Source organism: Ammospiza caudacuta, chromosome 18 (assembly GCF_027887145.1).
Source record: "Ammospiza caudacuta isolate bAmmCau1 chromosome 18, bAmmCau1.pri, whole genome shotgun sequence".
NCBI lineage: Eukaryota > Metazoa > Chordata > Aves > Passeriformes > Passerellidae > Ammospiza > Ammospiza caudacuta.
In genome coordinates, this window is record NC_080610.1 from 8,372,342 (window position 1) to 8,388,183 (window position 15,842).

Here is a 15,842-nt window from a genome sequence, read left to right on the forward strand (position 1 = left end):
CCAACAGCAGCAGCAGCAAAGAAACAAAACACGGATCATGTCGCGCTCTGCCCTTATGCCGTTAGCTGCAGGAACATATGCTCAAATATGTAAGAGTAGTCTAGATTTTTCTCTGCAAATATTTTTACCACATCCAAAGATAATATTTCAACAGAAGAATCAAGCCCCGCAGGCTACAGACAGGGCAGCTATATATAACCCGTTTGCTCACTCCGGCTCTCCGCGCATCGCTCGGGTTATGCAACCCCCACCGCGACGGTAGCCACCGGCGCGCCCCACAGCTCCGCCCGCCCCGTCGGGGCAATTCCCCGGGACCTCGGTGCAGCTCTCCGCCCGGAGGAACCGGCACCGGGGCGCGGACCGAGACTAGTACTGGTACCCGGGCTGGGCCGGAGCCGGCGGGGCGGGCGCATCGCCTTGCCCCGCGCCGATGCGAAAGAAGGGCCCGGGGAACGCCGCGGCTCTGCGAGGGGCCGGGAGCGGGCGGTGAGTAGCGCCTCGTCCTCGCCGGGGCAGGGACGGGAACCGGGCGCGGCTCCCGGCCCAGACGGGCCGCGCAGGTGCTGCCGACGAAGCGGGCTGTCAAGCTGGGCTCGCCTGCCGCCTCCTTCGTTGCTTTCCGTTTTCTCCGCTTTTTTAATTTTTTTTTTTAATTGGCGAAGGAAATGCTGGAATGCTGGCGGGCGCTTTGGGAGTTTGGTGGCCCAGGGCTAGGGGGTGTCCCATCCGAGCGAAGCGGCCGGCAGTACCTGCACCCGCTGCTCACCCTGACGTGCCCAGACCCCGCCTGTTGCGGCGGCTCAGACCGCGGGTCCCCGCGGCCACCGAGCCCCGAGGGTCGCCCCAAGCCCCGCAGTGCATGCGAGCTGGAGGAAAAGAGCTATCCCTTCTCTCGGTGCCGGACATCCGCAGCGTGACGCCGGGCTCGGCTCGGCTCGGCTCGGCTCTTCCCTTCCCGTCGGCCGGCTCCCGGCGCCGTGATTGACACCGGCGGCCCCTCCGCCCGCCCCGCAGCACATCCCATCCCTCCCCGGCGGCCGCTCGCCGTGCCCGGGAGGCGGGGAAGGGCCTCCCCAGCCCTTTGACACCGTCTCGGCAGGAGTTTCACTTCGCTTTCGCCGCCGTCGCCGCCACTTCTGCAGGCAAACACCCCCGGCTTCCATGTGACGCCTCCCAGCCACTGAATGGGGAAAGCGCCTATAAGGGAGACACTTTCCCTTCGTGCAGGAGAAAAGGAGGGGACGAGGGGGGCAGAAGCAGGAGGTGGCGGTTGAGGGGAAGGGAAGACAGAAAACGAATTAATAAATCGCAGGGAACGAATTGGGGAAGGCGGGGGATGGTGAGAAATGGACACCCCGGGAAAGAAATTCGTGGCATTATTTATTTGTTGCCCCCCGGTCCCGTCTCGCTGACAGAGCTCGGTCCGCCGTTGCGGTGCTCGGCGCTAGCTACGAAGGGTCCCGGGGAAGTTTCTTGCTCCCCAACGCCCTTCCCGGGGGGGCGAGGGTTTAGGTTGTTTTCTGTTGCATTTATTTTTTTTTAAGTTTCCCTTCCCCACCCCTCCCCCCCCCCATCTGGAAGGAGGGGGTCTCGTTCGCACCTCCCTGGATGGTGCGGTAGAAAGGAGGGGAGTTAGGGGGTGGGAGGGGGGGGCTCGTGGTGGGAGGCTGCCGCGCCTGCTGCTCCTGCATTGGTGTCTCCCCTATGGACGAAAACAGCCCTCTGTCTCCCAAGGCAAATGCTTTCAGTATCGCCTCTCTGATTTCAGTCGCCGCCGCCGAGCAAGCAGGGAAAGGAGAGCTGGAGGAGCGCCGCGGCGGCCGCAGCGCGCCCGCCCGCCCCGGCTGCCGCCCTCAGAAGATGCACTTCAGCACCGTCACCAGGGACATGGAAGGTGAGTGCCGCGCTCGGCCCCGCAGGGCTGCGGGGACGGGACCGCCGGGCACCGCGTACCCGCGGGCTTTCACTCGGCCCGTGCCGGCGGCCGGGCCAGGGGCAGCGCACAGAACGCGGCCTGCCCGCGGAGCCGGTCGGGGGAGGCTTTGCCGTTTCTCCCGGCACGCCTGGGCCCCTGTAGCCCTCCTTTAGAGAAAGGCATTGCCCGTGGGCCGGTAGCAGCTTTCGACGGCTCCGCCGCTGGGACTCGCGTCTTCTCGGAGGTGCTGAAAGCATCCTCCGACAGCGCCGGCCGTGCCTGAGGCACCGGCAGGCCGGGGCTCGGCTCCCACCGGCTCTGCAGCCCTGTCCGGCCTGGAGGGCTGCGTCAGAAATAACGCAAGAGACCCCCGGGACCTCGAGGAGACTTTCAGCATCGGAGGGGATCCGAAGGAGCGGCCGCTCCGCCGGGCGGCCTGTCATGTGCCGCAGGGCCCTCTCGGGCCGGCGGCCGAGGGCTGCAGAACCGGGTTCGTCCCGGTGCTCCTCGGCGCGAACCCGGAGCTTTGCTCTGGTGCCGGCCTCTTCCTCTTTCTCGTCAAGGGATGGAAGGAATGGGGCATTGCCAAACCAGATCCGAGTTCCTCTGTCAGCCGCAGCCCCGCGGCTCCAGAGTGAAGGACGTTACCTGCAGCGGCGTAGCTACACGGAAATAAGAGCCGATTTCTTTCTCTGAGTTTCCCCACTCCTCTATTTTTTTTTTCTCTCCTTTTTTTGGAGAGGGGGTGAAAGGAGGGAGTTTGCTTTGTCCCGAGTTGTGTGTGGCGAGGGAGGCCTGCAGAGATAGATAGCACGGGCTTTGCACCGCCGAGGCTCTTGGCAGACCTCTCGGGTTTGCAAAAGAAAAAAAAAAAAAAAAAAAAAAAAAAAAAAAGAAGAAAAAAAAGGAAAAAAAAAAAAAAGAAGCCTAGGCAGGCAGGCAGCGGGAGCAGCGAGCTCCCCGCCTGCCCCGGGGGGAGCGGGGCTGGGGCCAAGCAAAGCGGAAAGGGGGAGGCGCCCCGCTGGGCTGGGCGCGGGGCAGGAGAGGAGGCGGAGGGCACCCCGCGGAGCCGGTGCGGAGGCGGGGGCCGCGCGGAGCGGCGCGGAGCTGGGGGGAAAGCGGGAGCCGGAGCGGAGCCCTGACCGCTTGTTTTTGGAATGATTTCAGCTATCTCCAGCCCCTGGCTCACCCAGCTGTCCCATTTTTGCGATGTTGCAGCTTTCACGGCCAACAGCCTGAGCAGCCTGAACGCCTCCGGGGGGTACCACCTCTCCCCCTCCCCGGGGGACCCGTACGGACAGCATGAGCCGCCGCACTACGAGCCCTGCACGGCTCAGCAGCACCCACACCCGCCGCCCCAGCCCCAGCACGGCTACCCTTTCGGCGGGGCGGCGGCGGCGGCGGCCGGGACCAACCCGCCGGCCCCAGGCCCCGAGCAGCCCGAGGGCGCCGGTGGAGCCGCTGCGGGGCCGGCCGCAGTCTCGGGCTGCTCTGCGGGGGCGGCCGCCGCGGCCAAGGCGCCGGTGAAGAAGAACCCGAAAGTGGCCAACGTGAGCGTCCAACTAGAGATGAAGGCGTTGTGGGACGAGTTCAACCAGCTGGGCACCGAGATGATCGTCACCAAGGCAGGCAGGTCAGTGCGGAGCTCCCAAGCGGCCCCGGCTCTCCAGCTGCTCCCTCCGGACCCGGGCACCCAGGCCAGTCGGGGCGGGAGAATCCGGTGCGAGTGGTTGAATTCGCAGTTTGGGGGGAGATTGAAGCTGTTGCCCAAGGGCGACTCGCGGAGCGGCCCGGCCCGGCCCGGCGGTCGCCGTCATTTGATCCTTGCGCTTCTCCTGGGGCGAAATCTGCGAGCTCTTGCGGCCCGAAGGCCTCGGTGCTGCGGAAGAACGCGCGGCTGCTGCTGCGGGCGGACGGCGAAGGCGTGCGGAGGACGGCAAGCAGGGCACTGGGTTTCACTCCCGCTTAAAAGGGCGCTGTGCTCCTCCGGGCGCCTTCGCCTGTGACCCCATACGGGACTTTGATCCGCGTTCCCGGAGGACGGTGTGTGTTCCCGGGGCGGACAGCAACGATACGGGGGAAGGAAAAAAACAACACGCAAACCGTGCAAAACCTGCTAAATACATTCTTAGCACGGGCAGATGTTTTCCTTCCGGCGGAGACGCGAACAGACCCTAATTCTGCACCTTGAAACGCGTTCCAGGGCTGTTGCATTTCCCGATTATCGAGTAACGAGCCCGGCTGAACGCGGCTCCTCTCGGCTCTGCTCCGGCCGCCGCGGCGCGGTTCCGGGGCCGGGACCGCGCTCCTGGGCAGGGAACAAAGAAAGCGGCTGATGCGATCGCGTTAGGAACGAGCAAAACATATGGGGGGAAGAGGAGTCCCAATTATAGTTGTTAGTTACTGCATTTAATGGAGATCCCCGGGAAGCGCCGCGGCGGCTCGGGCAGAGCTACGAGGCTTTCCCCGCCAGGCTCCGGCAGAGCCGCGAATTGTCCAGGTTCTGAGTCTTCCCTTGGTTTAAAGCGATTCGGCGGGGGGGAGAAAAGAAAACCAAACAAATTAAGGAATCCCCCGTTGCTTGCTCTGAGTTCGCCCCGGGGCTGACTGCGGCGGGATGGCCGGCCGGGGGAGAGGGTCGGACTCCGCTCCGAACGGTCTGGCAAGAGCTGTGACCGCGGCCGTGCGCTCCCGCTCTCCCGTCAGCGATTTTAAGGGTCCCGAAAGTAAAAAAAAAAAAACAAAACCAAAGCAACCGAAAAAAACCCCATACTTACATGTACGCAGTGGCCTTTTAAGTTTTAAGTTTGGTGTTTTGGTTTTTTGTTGTGTTGTTTTTTGTTTTTTTTTTTGTTTTTTTTTTTTAATATTAGCAATTTCCTAAAATGAAGTAATCACCGTGGTGCCCGGTGCAGAAGCAGCCGGCGCTGCGTTGCGGGACCGGGCGGAATTTCCCGCAGACGGTGCCTGCCCCGGCGCCGGGTCGCACAGCCCCGCTGTCTCCGGCCCCGGCCCCTGAGCCCGGCGCCGGGCTCGGCGTTGCTTTCCTTAGCGGAAAAGGTCGTTCAGGCTCCAGGCGGAGGCTCTCTGCAAACAGGAGTTCTTCGATCTGGCTTTCTTAGCTCTCCAAGAGCGAAAAGATTGCAAATATCCCATTTCTAAAGGCTTCAGAAATTAACCAATTCGAATCGAATCGAGGGCTTTTCTCCCACCCTTTTCTTCGTTTACTTTATATGACACAGTCGAAAGTCCAGACAAGCGAGTAAAAACAGGAGAAAACGAGGTACAACCAGCAGGAAAAGGCTCGGGGAAGGCGCTGCAAAGCCTATTCTCTTCCAGCACCTCTGGGCTGGCCCTGCTGTTTGTCTAGATGGGTCTTATCATCTCAGGTTGTTTGTTTTAAAACTAAGTTTTAGAACAAGAAACACCGGAATTAGAGCTAATGGGGGCTTTTACATGTTTAAAAATAATAATAACAGAGGGAGGGACTGAAAACGTCCTCCAGAGTTAGCTGAAGCCTTACGGAGAGGGAGCCGTAGCTGCCCGATGCCGATGCAGCTGTGGAAGAGCTGCGGAGCCAGAGGCGCCCTGACCCATCGCCCCTCGGAGGGGGGAAGGGGCACAGAACAACAGGTCCGGCCGTGTGCCCCGAGAACGAGCCGGGGGGGGGGCTCTCTGTGTCCGGGTTTGATCGGGCTGTTTGTTCAGGGGGCGGTTGGGGCTTTGGTTTTTCAACGGCTGCAAACACTCTTCCCGAAATATTGCCTACAGTCGCTCGCTTGGTTTACTATTCTATAAAACAAAACGAAGCCATAACGAGCCCCGACGCCAGGGCACTTCTTCGGCGTGTCCCGCCGGGGAGCTGCGGGCGAGGCCCTGGTCCCCGTGTGTGCAGATGCAGGAGGGAGGGACGGGTGGACCGTCCCGGCCCCTTCCCTTAGCCCACCGCCGATCGCTTTTGTACTGCAGCCCCCTGAAGGAATCGTGCCCTCCCTGAGCGTGGGATCCACGTTTCGCCTTAGCTTTGGGTCCCCGGGGGTCTGCGCGGGGAAAAACCGGGGGAGCAGCCGCGGGGCCTGGCCTGCCCAGCTCCGGAGCCCTGGGCTCCTTTCCGCTCCCCCTTTCGTTCCACAAAGGTGCGGGCAGCGGGAGCCCGACCGGGCTCTTGCAATGAAGCAGATCAGGGACGGGGCTTTCTGGGACATCCCCATTGCCCTCCAGCCCTTGCCCGCCGAGATGGAGCGTTTGTCCCTCCGGCCTGGGAGAGGTCTCCCGCTGGCCCTCGGGGCTGTTGCTGTAACCACTGCTTTCAAACGGGCGCAGTTTGGTGGGTACAGAAGCTGCACAGGTGGGAACTCGATCAGCTCGTGTCGTTTGCCAGAGTTTTTAGATTTGATCCCCACGGGCTGCCTGAGACTCCCGAGCTTGAGTGCGGGTCCACAGACAGGGTAATGCCTTGCATTTGCCTCCAGTCAGGTCAGCTAAAATGATGGGGAAACCACGGGGAAGAAATTATTTTCATTTGATCTCTCCATAGCAAAGGCCGAGGATGCTCTTGTTTCCCCTGTCCTCTCCGTTCCACCTCAGTGGTGCATTTCGTGTGTCTGACATGAATGTTCCCGGAGCCACGGGGAGAGGCAGGACCCCCTAGCTCGCCTTTCGGGATGCTGCCGAGGGCTGGGGAACACGGCAGCTCGTCTCCCCAGGCAGCTTGGGTGTATCTGCCTCTTCCTCCGGCCAGCGGTTTCTGCGAGGGGACTTATCATCACAGCTGGGAGGGTATTGGAGCAGCTGGAGGGGGAAGAGACCCGTGCCGGCCCCTCGGGGCTCCCTGCTGCTCCTCAATGTAGCACTTCTCTCTCCTCTCTGTGCCAGGCGCATGTTCCCCACCTTCCAGGTGAAGATATTTGGGATGGACCCTATGGCTGACTACATGCTCCTCATGGATTTCGTCCCGGTGGATGACAAGCGCTACCGGCAAGTAACAAATCCCTGGCCTGTCTTGCAGTTCTTGGAGCCATAGGGGCTGGTGGGTCACTGCCCGCCCTCTGCTCCTGTCCTCTGGGGGTTCAGGGATGTGCCCCTGAGCATGACACCTGTTGGTGTGAGACAGGGAGGGGACAGGGGATGCGACTGACCTGGGGTCTCTTTCACACCCTTGCAACGAGTCTGGGGCCAGGAGCGGCTGCCCGGGACCGCAGGGCCCCCTCAGCCTCCACACCAGCCTCACAGGCGGCCGGGGCCAGACCAGCATGGGCAGAAGGGCAGGTTTCCACAGGGCACAGGGCAGGAGCTGCCTTGTCCTGCCCAGAAAAGCTCTCCTTGTCATACTGCTACATGTCTCCACCGGCAAACACCCTTTGCCACTTAACAAAAATCCCCTCGGTGCTCCTTGAATGCTGTAGCCCCTCAGCGCATGTCCCGAAGCCGTGCCGTGCCTGCTGGGGAGCTCCCTGGGCGCTTGGGTGAAGAGAGTGGGTTTTGTGCTCTGGAAAGGCACCAGCCAGCCAAGCCACAAAACCCTGCCCTTGTTTCCAGCGGCAGTGTAGGAAGGCCTTGGAAACTGTCGACTTACAAGGCAGTGATGCGGTCTGGTTTAGGACCCCTTTAATTTTAAGACAGTGAAAAGCGCATTATGTATTTAGCTTCAGATCAAGACGCCGAGCAGGCAGCCCGCATAGGAATTGCAGGGTCCAATATATAAATATTTAGACAGATATCCAAATTCTCAGGGCGTCCTAGAAATGTTTGCTTGTCAAGGGAAGTAGGATATATAACATCCAATTGAGTATATCTTTAAAAAGTAATGTTTCTGCTCAAGTCCAATGGTGTCTAATTCCCCCTGTGCAAACACTGGCTTTTAAAGTAAACACGTGTATAGAAGATTGGTTTCTCTGTTTTAAATGTTACTGTTGAATATGTACTTTGAAAGAATGAAACGAGACTGCTAAATTCTGAACCTGCTATTAATCTACACACAACTTTCCACTCTTCACCTAAAGCGAGAATATTACTGTATAGAGGGGTTTTTTCCACCTTTTTTTTTAGAGGAACGGGGAGACTTTTGTGGCTTCTCTCCCAAATCTACACGGGTAGCTATAAATTTCCTCCATCCTGCAGATTTCTCTCACGACAGTTCCATCGCTGACTTGATAAAATAGTATATCCCCTCCGCAGCAATTCTGGCTGCGGAAAAGAGTTCGTTCCTCTCGTGGGAAGCGGGAGTGATGGAGAGGCGGCGCTTCCCCCTCGGTGGGCCGGGGGGACCGGGCCGGGCCGGGTTCTGCGGGGCGCGGGTACTGCATGGACGCGGGCGGGAGCCCCCCGGGCCGCGGCTGAGGGTGCCTTCCCCTCCCGCAGGTACGCCTTCCACAGCTCCTCCTGGCTGGTGGCTGGCAAAGCCGACCCCGCCACCCCCGGGAGAGTCCATTACCACCCGGACTCCCCGGCCAAAGGGGCGCAGTGGATGAAGCAGATCGTTTCCTTCGATAAGCTCAAGCTGACCAACAATTTGCTGGATGACAACGGGCATGTAAGTGTTCCCGGGTAAAAATGTCCAACACGGGGCTGCACGGGGTGGGAACTCCCCGCGCTGTGATTCCCGTGGGGTGACCCTGCCCGCGCCCTCCCCGGGGGCTCTGCCCCAGCCCCGCGGCTGTCCCGGGCAGTGGAGCCGGCAGGGCCGGGGCTGCGCCCTCCTCTCTCCATGCTCCGTCTGGATCAGTTATTGTCTCCTTGCTCGTTTTATCATTCAGATCATTTTGAACTCCATGCACAGATACCAGCCGCGTTTTCACGTGGTCTACGTGGACCCCCGGAAAGACAGTGAGAAGTACGCGGAGGAGAACTTCAAAACTTTCGTCTTCGAGGAGACGCGCTTCACGGCAGTGACCGCCTACCAGAACCACCGGGTGAGGCAGCAGCGGAGCTCGGGGCAGCAGAAAGCGGGGTTGGGGTCGCCCCGGAGGTACCACGGGTGCGGATGCATCCGGTGCTGGCTCAGCCCCTTCGTCCGGCTCCGGGGCTGGAGGCCGAGCTGCGGGTGTCCGGCGGCGGCGGGGATGGCTGGGGGGTATTCCCGCCTTCTCCCCATCTGCTAAACCCATTCCGGGCAGCTCTAGGAACCCGATAGCCGGGGAGCTGCGCGGAACTGCTTCGGTGTACGCCGAGGAAGCGACGTGGGCTCTAGCCCCATCGCCAGCTTCCCCCCGCCCGGGGGACCTCATTACCTATGTAAAGCCGAGACCGGGGCTAGTGGGGAAACTACAGGCTTCCCGCTGCGAAATGTCACTCACAATTTGTTTGGATAAATCTGCGATTTTACTGCTTTAAGTTCGTAGCGGTCTGTCTCTCCTCAGAATACGTTAAAAACGAAACAAAACGAAAAACAACTCCCCCACCCCAATCTAATGCAGATCTCTAGGCAGCAGTTAATCCAATTGCTCCTTCAAATCGCATCAGTGTAATATAAAGAGCAGGAATCCCAGCAGCGAGTGGAAATACGATTTCATAGCGAGGGCTTTTCAGCGCTGCTCCGAACGGCCCCGCTCCGCGGCGATGCCGCACAGGCCGGGGCTGTGTCCCGGGGCTGTCCCTGAGCACCGGCGCAAGTGTCACCCTCTGCAGTGGCTCCGAGCTAATTGACCCGAGCTCTCTCCGGGATGCTGCGGTCGGGCCGCACCTCGCCCCGGTGGAGGCGGCGAGGCCACAGAAAGGCTGTGCCTTTAAGGGGCTCTGGAGTCCCTCCCCGGCTGGCATTTGCCTGATGGCTCCGGACAGCTGCTCTTTCTCTCCTGCTTTCTATCAGTTTGACCTCTAAGGCTGGAACTGTCACTGAGGGGCTTAAAGTTTGTTTTTCAACCCATTCCGGAAACTCACAATCACATACTTTATCCGTGGATTTGCTTAAATATAGAAAATGTCCTGCCTTCTCCCTGGCGAATTAAATAAATACATAAGTATGATTTATCCAGTGATTTGTCTTAACTGCTCCAGTGGTGACCCATATAATGTGGCATTTTCTTACAAGTGCATTTAGTCAGATTTTGCAGCCGACTCAGACTGCCTCTCCCTTCACCTTGAACTCATATTAGGTAGCATGTTAGCCCGCATTTTCTAGCAGAGGGAAAGCACATGTTTGTGCTCTGTGGCAGAGAACACCCTGGCTCCACCAGCCACCTGGATCCCCTCTGTTACACCAAGCACTGCTTAGTCCCAAAGCCTGCCCAGGGACACACTCACTGTTTGGCCAGGGAGCCCTGTGTGCTGCTTTGAGACATTTTCCCACTTCTTCTTACAGATCACGCAGTTGAAGATTGCAAGCAACCCTTTTGCCAAGGGATTCAGAGACTGTGACCCTGAGGACTGGTAAGGCTATGCTTTTATTGGTTACAGCAATACCCCACTCACCCTATTTCACATGTATCTGCCCAGCTTACATTTGCACAAGGATTTCATGGAGGGGGACACCATATTGGGCCCCATTTGCCAGCTGCAGCTCAAAGACACGATACTCAAATTGTTCATTCTGTTGGACCATCAGCTCTGTATCACTTCTCCCCTTCCTCTTCCAGGCCCAGGAACCACAGGCCAGGGCCTCTTCCTCTCATGAGCGCTTTTGCCAGATCCCGGAATCCAGTCTCTTCCCCAGCCCACCAGAACGGGACAGAGAAAGGTGAGAGCCCTCAGTGGCCAGGCCAGCCCATCTCCCAGGCCCTGTTGGCCTGCACAGCCCGTGCATGCATGCTTGGGGCCAGCCCTGCTCACCGAGCTGGTGCTCAGCCCCATTGCTAATGAGCTTTGTGCTATCGCTTATTTTTAAAAGAAAAATACCTGCCTTTATAGCCTAACTTATTCTTCCTTGGACGACAACATTTGCTGTTGTGTGCTTAAGAAAATTTGCTGCTTTAAAAAACACTGCCCCTTGCCTTTAGTGTCCCATTTTCGACTTTTTAGCAACGAACTCAGCTTTTCAGGCAGAGATGCAGTGCTGGCCACAGGTTCCTGCTCGCATTGCCCTTTTAATGCGCCTCGGCAGTGCGTGTAGGGCCAACCCACTCCATTCAGGAGCTGCAGTCAGGTCGAACAGCACCTCTGCCCATTGACTGCTTTTCCATTACCCAGAGCAAACAACTGCAAAGACAACCGAAGGCCTTTCTTCCAACGCACACCGGGCCTGCAAAATAAAGGGAAGTCTGTATTTGTTTAGTGTTACACAATTGCAAAAATGTCAGGCGTGTACCAGCTTGTCAGTCAACTCAACTCCATTTATCGCAGTCAGAAGGTCCCGTCCCGCCAGCCCCGTTCCTGCCGCATGCCGCTGCCGCACGCCCCGCTCTTCCCTTCGCGGCCTCTTCCCGCTGTGTTCGGATGCGCTCCCGCGGGCGCGGCCGCTCTGACTCTGTTGCCCCCGCAGATGCAGCCGAGAGCCGGCGGGAGTTCGAGCGGGAGGCCGGCGGGACGGCGCTGCACCAGGCCGAGGCCGCGCACCAGCAGCTCATGTCCCGCGTGCTCAGCCCGGCGCTGCCGGGCGGAGGCGGCGGGCTGGTGCCGCTGGCCGGGGCGGGCGGCGGCCGGCCCAGCCCGCCGCACCACGAACTGCGCCTGGAGCCCGCCGCGTCCGAGCCGCTGCACCACCATCCCTACAAGTACCCGCCGGCGGCGGCCGCCGCCTACGACCACTACCTGGGGGCGAAGAGCCGGCCCGCCCCCTACCCCCTCCCCAGCATCCGCGGGCACAGCTACCACCACCATCATCACCACCACATGAACGCGGCGGCTGCGGCGGCGGCGGCCGCCAACATGTACTCGCCGGCCGGGGCACCCGCCGGCTACGACTACGGGCCCCGGTAACGGGGCACCGGCGGCACGAGAGACACCGCCCTCCCCCTTCCCGCCTTTCCCCCACCGCCGCCTTACGAGTGAGCTGATTGGCCAGCGTGACCTGATCGACAGCCAGACAGCCCAATCACCGGCAGCCGCGCCCCGCCCCGCGCCCCGCCCTGCGGGGGCTGTGAGGGCGGCGGTGCCGGGAGCTCCATCGCGGTGTGACCCGCGGCTGCACTTTGATAAATGAAGCCATATGTCCTTATCTCTCTGTTCCCCCGCGCCTCCCTTCGTGCCGGGCACCGAGGACCGTCGGGCGGCTGGGATGCGGTGGGAGGACGGTGAGGCGGCAGCGGTGAAGTGACTTATCCTCTCTCACTCGCCCGCCGGGCCTTCTGCTGGAGGTTTGGTGTTGGCGGTGCCCCCGGGCCTGTACGTGAGCACCGAGCGGGGGCTGTGGGCCGGCCCAGGGCCGTGTGTCGTCCTGCACTTGTCGGTGTCAGTCTGTCCCAACCCGGGGCACACCGGGGGCTGGTTCACAGGTGGCTCAGGTGGTTCTTTGAGGAGATTCCTGGGGAAGCAGAGTTTAGTTTAAGGGAGTGCTTTGAATCCTCACTGCCAGAACAAATTGCCCACTTCTCCTCCGGCCCTGACCCATTTGTAAGTTTTGGGGTTCACTGGGATGCCTTAAGCAAAGCAGCATTTTCTGGAGCTGTTGAGAAGGGCCTATGGCCAAGAGCACAGACACGTGCAGCTGTGTTTGTATCTTGTTTTCCCAACAATACCTGCAAAGGTTTAAAAACCAGCCTGGGGGTGGGGGGATATCTGCAGATTTCAGGCTGTGTTTCCCACCTGCTTCCCAGGCAGCCTCACACAATTATGCCTTCCTGCATCCTTTCCTGAGCTCTTGAATACTCTCTCATGGAGGTGCCTTTTAAAGGGACTTCAGTTTTTTTTTTTGACTAGTTCGTCCCTTATATTTGGCTGACCCAAACTGCAGTAGTTCTAAAGCATCTATTCTGCATTACCTGCTTGCTGCATCTTCCCTCTTAATGCTGGTAAGTACTTTTTCTTTTTCCTTTAGTATCTTCATTCAGTAGTTGTTCCTTACTGCTACAAAGATGGCCCTGCTCATCAGAGTTCTGCAGTGATGTGTTTTGAATAGTTGGCTTGTGTTTTTGTCAGATGCTCACCGAAGGCAGTCCCTTTGTGTTCAGAGAAGGTATTGAGCAGCTCCTCAGCTGTGTTGGTATACAGTATTATGAACACTTTCCTGATTCTTCCACATGACTCCATTAAAAGATGGGGGCTGTTTCTTTTAAAGTCATCTATTCATCCATGTTTGTGCATTTTCATTATAAACTCTTTAAAACATGCTCTTTCCCTTGTGCAGGTGGCAGTGTTAATAGCAATGTTTATTTTGTCTCTGGCAGTGGGCTTAGGGCTTCCAAAACCTTTTTGGAAAGGTTTAAGAAGGGATACAGACTACCATGAATATTTTATGTATTTTTTTTCTGTTAAAAAATATATCTGGATCCATAAAAAAAACTTGTGCAAGAAATATGTATTTTATTTGACATTTGCAGTGAATTGTGAGATGCTTAATGTCTGACTAAAGCATAATGTTCTCAGAAAGGTTGATGTAAAATAGCCTTGTGCTTATTATTAGTCAGTGGGAAATGGCTCTCGGATGTGCTCTGTTGCTATTGCTTTGCCGCTGTTATTTCAGAGGTTTCAGTATGATTTGTTATCTGTAAACTGATTAGTGCCAAAGCTTTGGTCAAATGTTTAATGAAGTTGTTATATTTATTATTTCCTTCAAAGATTATACAAACCCTTTTTTTTTTTTTCTTGATAGTTGCAGTGTAAGTAAAAAAAAAGTGAAGACAACCAAAGAATCATATCTGCAAAGTGTAGATACATGTAGATATTTGTAGATATATGTAGATAATCTTATTTCATTTCAATTGAAAAGACATTGGACAGTGACATTTATAAATATTTTTTCTCTTCTTTCTTTCCTTCATTTCTTGTTTGATTATTTGTGTATATTTGTCAGTTTGTCTGCCCTGAGGTCTAAGCCTCCCCTACAAAATGCAGTTATTTAAATAAGGAGAGTTCTTAGTCTGAGCAAACAGTGGCTCTCCATAGGTGATTGTTCCTTCCCTTCTGTCCCTGGTTGCTGCAGGTGCCCATGGTTGTGCTAATCTATCACAGTACAGCAGTGTGCAAGCTTGGGGTTCCCAGGTGAAAACAGATCTGTTTGGATTGGTAAGCACCTGTTCTCTTTAAGCACACACAGAATGACCCAAGGTGCCAGCACTAAATGTGCCTTTAATGAAAATGGCTCAAGGCTTCTTTCCTTGACTGTAGGAATTTCAATTTTATATTTGTTAGAAGAGAAAATCACAGCTTCAAGCTATGGCTGTGGGTAGAGGGCCCTCAGGATCACCATCTGTGTTCTGTGCTAAAGAACCACTGCAGAGGTCCTGAGGCTGAATGGGAAGGAGAACATGCAGCTGTGTCAAGCCCACAGTCTGAGCTATGAAAATGGTATTTCTAACCATGCATTTAGTCCATCAGCATGCAAGGTGCTTACACATGTTCACATTGAAGCACATTAGCAGTCCTGTTCATGTTGTGTTTTAATCCTTAAATCAGGATTCTTCAGGGCTTTGACTGGTGTCCCTCCTTCCATAACAATGTCTCTCTCACTGGATGGGAGTGTTACAGATATGGGAAAGAAAAAGGGTCATTTTTCTATCCAGAAAAAATCCACTTCAAATAAATAAAACCCCATAATGCTGCAGATTGACCAGTTGTGAAAATCACAGAAAATTTGTAACACTTTAATGTCATATAACCTGTCAGCATGTTAGTTAGGACATATCATGTATAGGCCATGCATTGTCTGTCTGTGTATTGCAGATTGATTTGGGGAATGACTTTGTATGATGTGGTTTCGTGTCTGGTTAAACTTCACTGAGCCCACGCTGTCACCAAGGGCCATGGCACACACAGAAGGCAGCCACATTTCCAGGCAAAACTTCCACTTGTGGGTGCCTCAGGTCACACAAAGCACTTACACATGAAGGGTCTGTAAAAGCTGCTGTGAAACAGGCCCAAGTGTGGAGGTTACAAGCATCCTTTGTATTTTCCAAATAGGGTTAGAGAACAAATTAGCCATCTAGCTCATTTTCAAGAGGTGCAGGCTGAGTTCAGTGATTGCTTCTGAGGTCTGCAAACCACATCACTCAGCTCAGTGGATAAACCCAGGATTAGTTCATTTTTCCACGCAGGTGGAACAAGGGTGGCCTTTGCTTAATCATTTAACCCAAACACTGGGGATAGCTCCAGCTTTCAGAAATGGCTTTTTGCAGTTGATTTTATTCTGTCCTTGCTAGTGAAATTGATTAAATTCAATGTAGGATAGGAACATCAGGATGAGACTCCTGTGTGTTTGCAGTATTCATGCACACTCTTTACACATTTCATAGATGTTCTCTTCAGTCTTTCCTTCTCTTCAGGGAGACCCTATAACTCTCAGGCAAGAATTGTGCAGGCAGTCCCCAGCAGCTGCCTCTCAGCATCCTGGGCTGTTGGCATCTCTTCAGTCAATATCAGGCACATGTACCCATGGCCAGGGGAGCAGCTGCTTTGGCTTCCTGCTGCAGTGTGTGTAACAGTGGCTGGCAGGGTGGAGAATAACCCGAGGGTTGTAGCAGGTATAGAAAGCTGCTCTGTGTGCAGCAGGCTGCTGGGGACAGTGTGGGTCTCCCATGAGCTTTGGGCTTCTAGTGCATCTCCACACAGAGCCATGGCCAGTGGGGCTACATGGGTCAGGGCCACCTCAGCTGGGGCACTGTCCTTTCCTGGCAGCACTCCTCCTTCTCTCCAGTGAGTGGATTTCAGCCTGTGATGCTGGATCCCTCACCAAACAGCAGTTGTACCTCGATCTGTGTGGAGTAAGAAAAGCAGGTTGTATAATGTTCCGCCTGTGTAAAGGGATCCCTGTGGCTGCTGGAAACAAGTCAGGCACCCACAGGTTTGGACTGGGGGCAGAAGCTGAGCCCTGCTGCCGGGAGAGGGCTGGAAGAGCACA

General features: G+C 56.5%; 1 protein-coding gene across 2 annotated transcripts; it reads left to right on the forward strand.

Annotated features, from left to right (window-relative positions):
• The first annotated feature begins 1,704 nt into the window (after positions 1–1,704).
• TBX1 (T-box transcription factor 1) lies at positions 1,705–13,766 on the forward strand. Of its 2 annotated transcripts, none has more exons than XM_058816777.1 (8): positions 1,705–1,894; positions 3,083–3,548; positions 6,791–6,892; positions 8,276–8,447; positions 8,671–8,826; positions 10,215–10,282; positions 10,489–10,589; positions 11,331–13,766. In XM_058816777.1, the coding sequence occupies exons 1-8, from the start codon at positions 1,705–1,707 to the stop codon at positions 11,765–11,767; spliced, it is 1,692 nt and encodes a 563-aa protein (XP_058672760.1). In that variant the 3' UTR covers positions 11,768–13,766. The 2 variants fall into 2 exon arrangements, with proteins under 2 accessions (XP_058672760.1, XP_058672762.1); XM_058816779.1 differs by having other exon boundaries at positions 1,861–1,894; positions 3,134–3,548.
• Positions 13,767–15,842: the final 2,076 nt, after the last annotated feature.

What these genes read in the sequence shown, in the direction of transcription:
- TBX1 (XM_058816777.1), top strand. Translation starts at nt 1,705, where the DNA reads ATGGACGAAAACAGCCCTCTGTCTCCCAAGGCAAATGCTTTCAGTATC. An exon ending in CCGCCTACCAGAACCACCGG is followed by an intron (nt 8,827 to 10,214) that starts GTGAGGCAGCAG and finishes TTCTTCTTACAG; the next exon opens with ATCACGCAGTTGAAGATTGC. An exon ending in CCAGAACGGGACAGAGAAAG is followed by an intron (nt 10,590 to 11,330) that starts GTGAGAGCCCTC and finishes TTGCCCCCGCAG; the next exon opens with ATGCAGCCGAGAGCCGGCGG.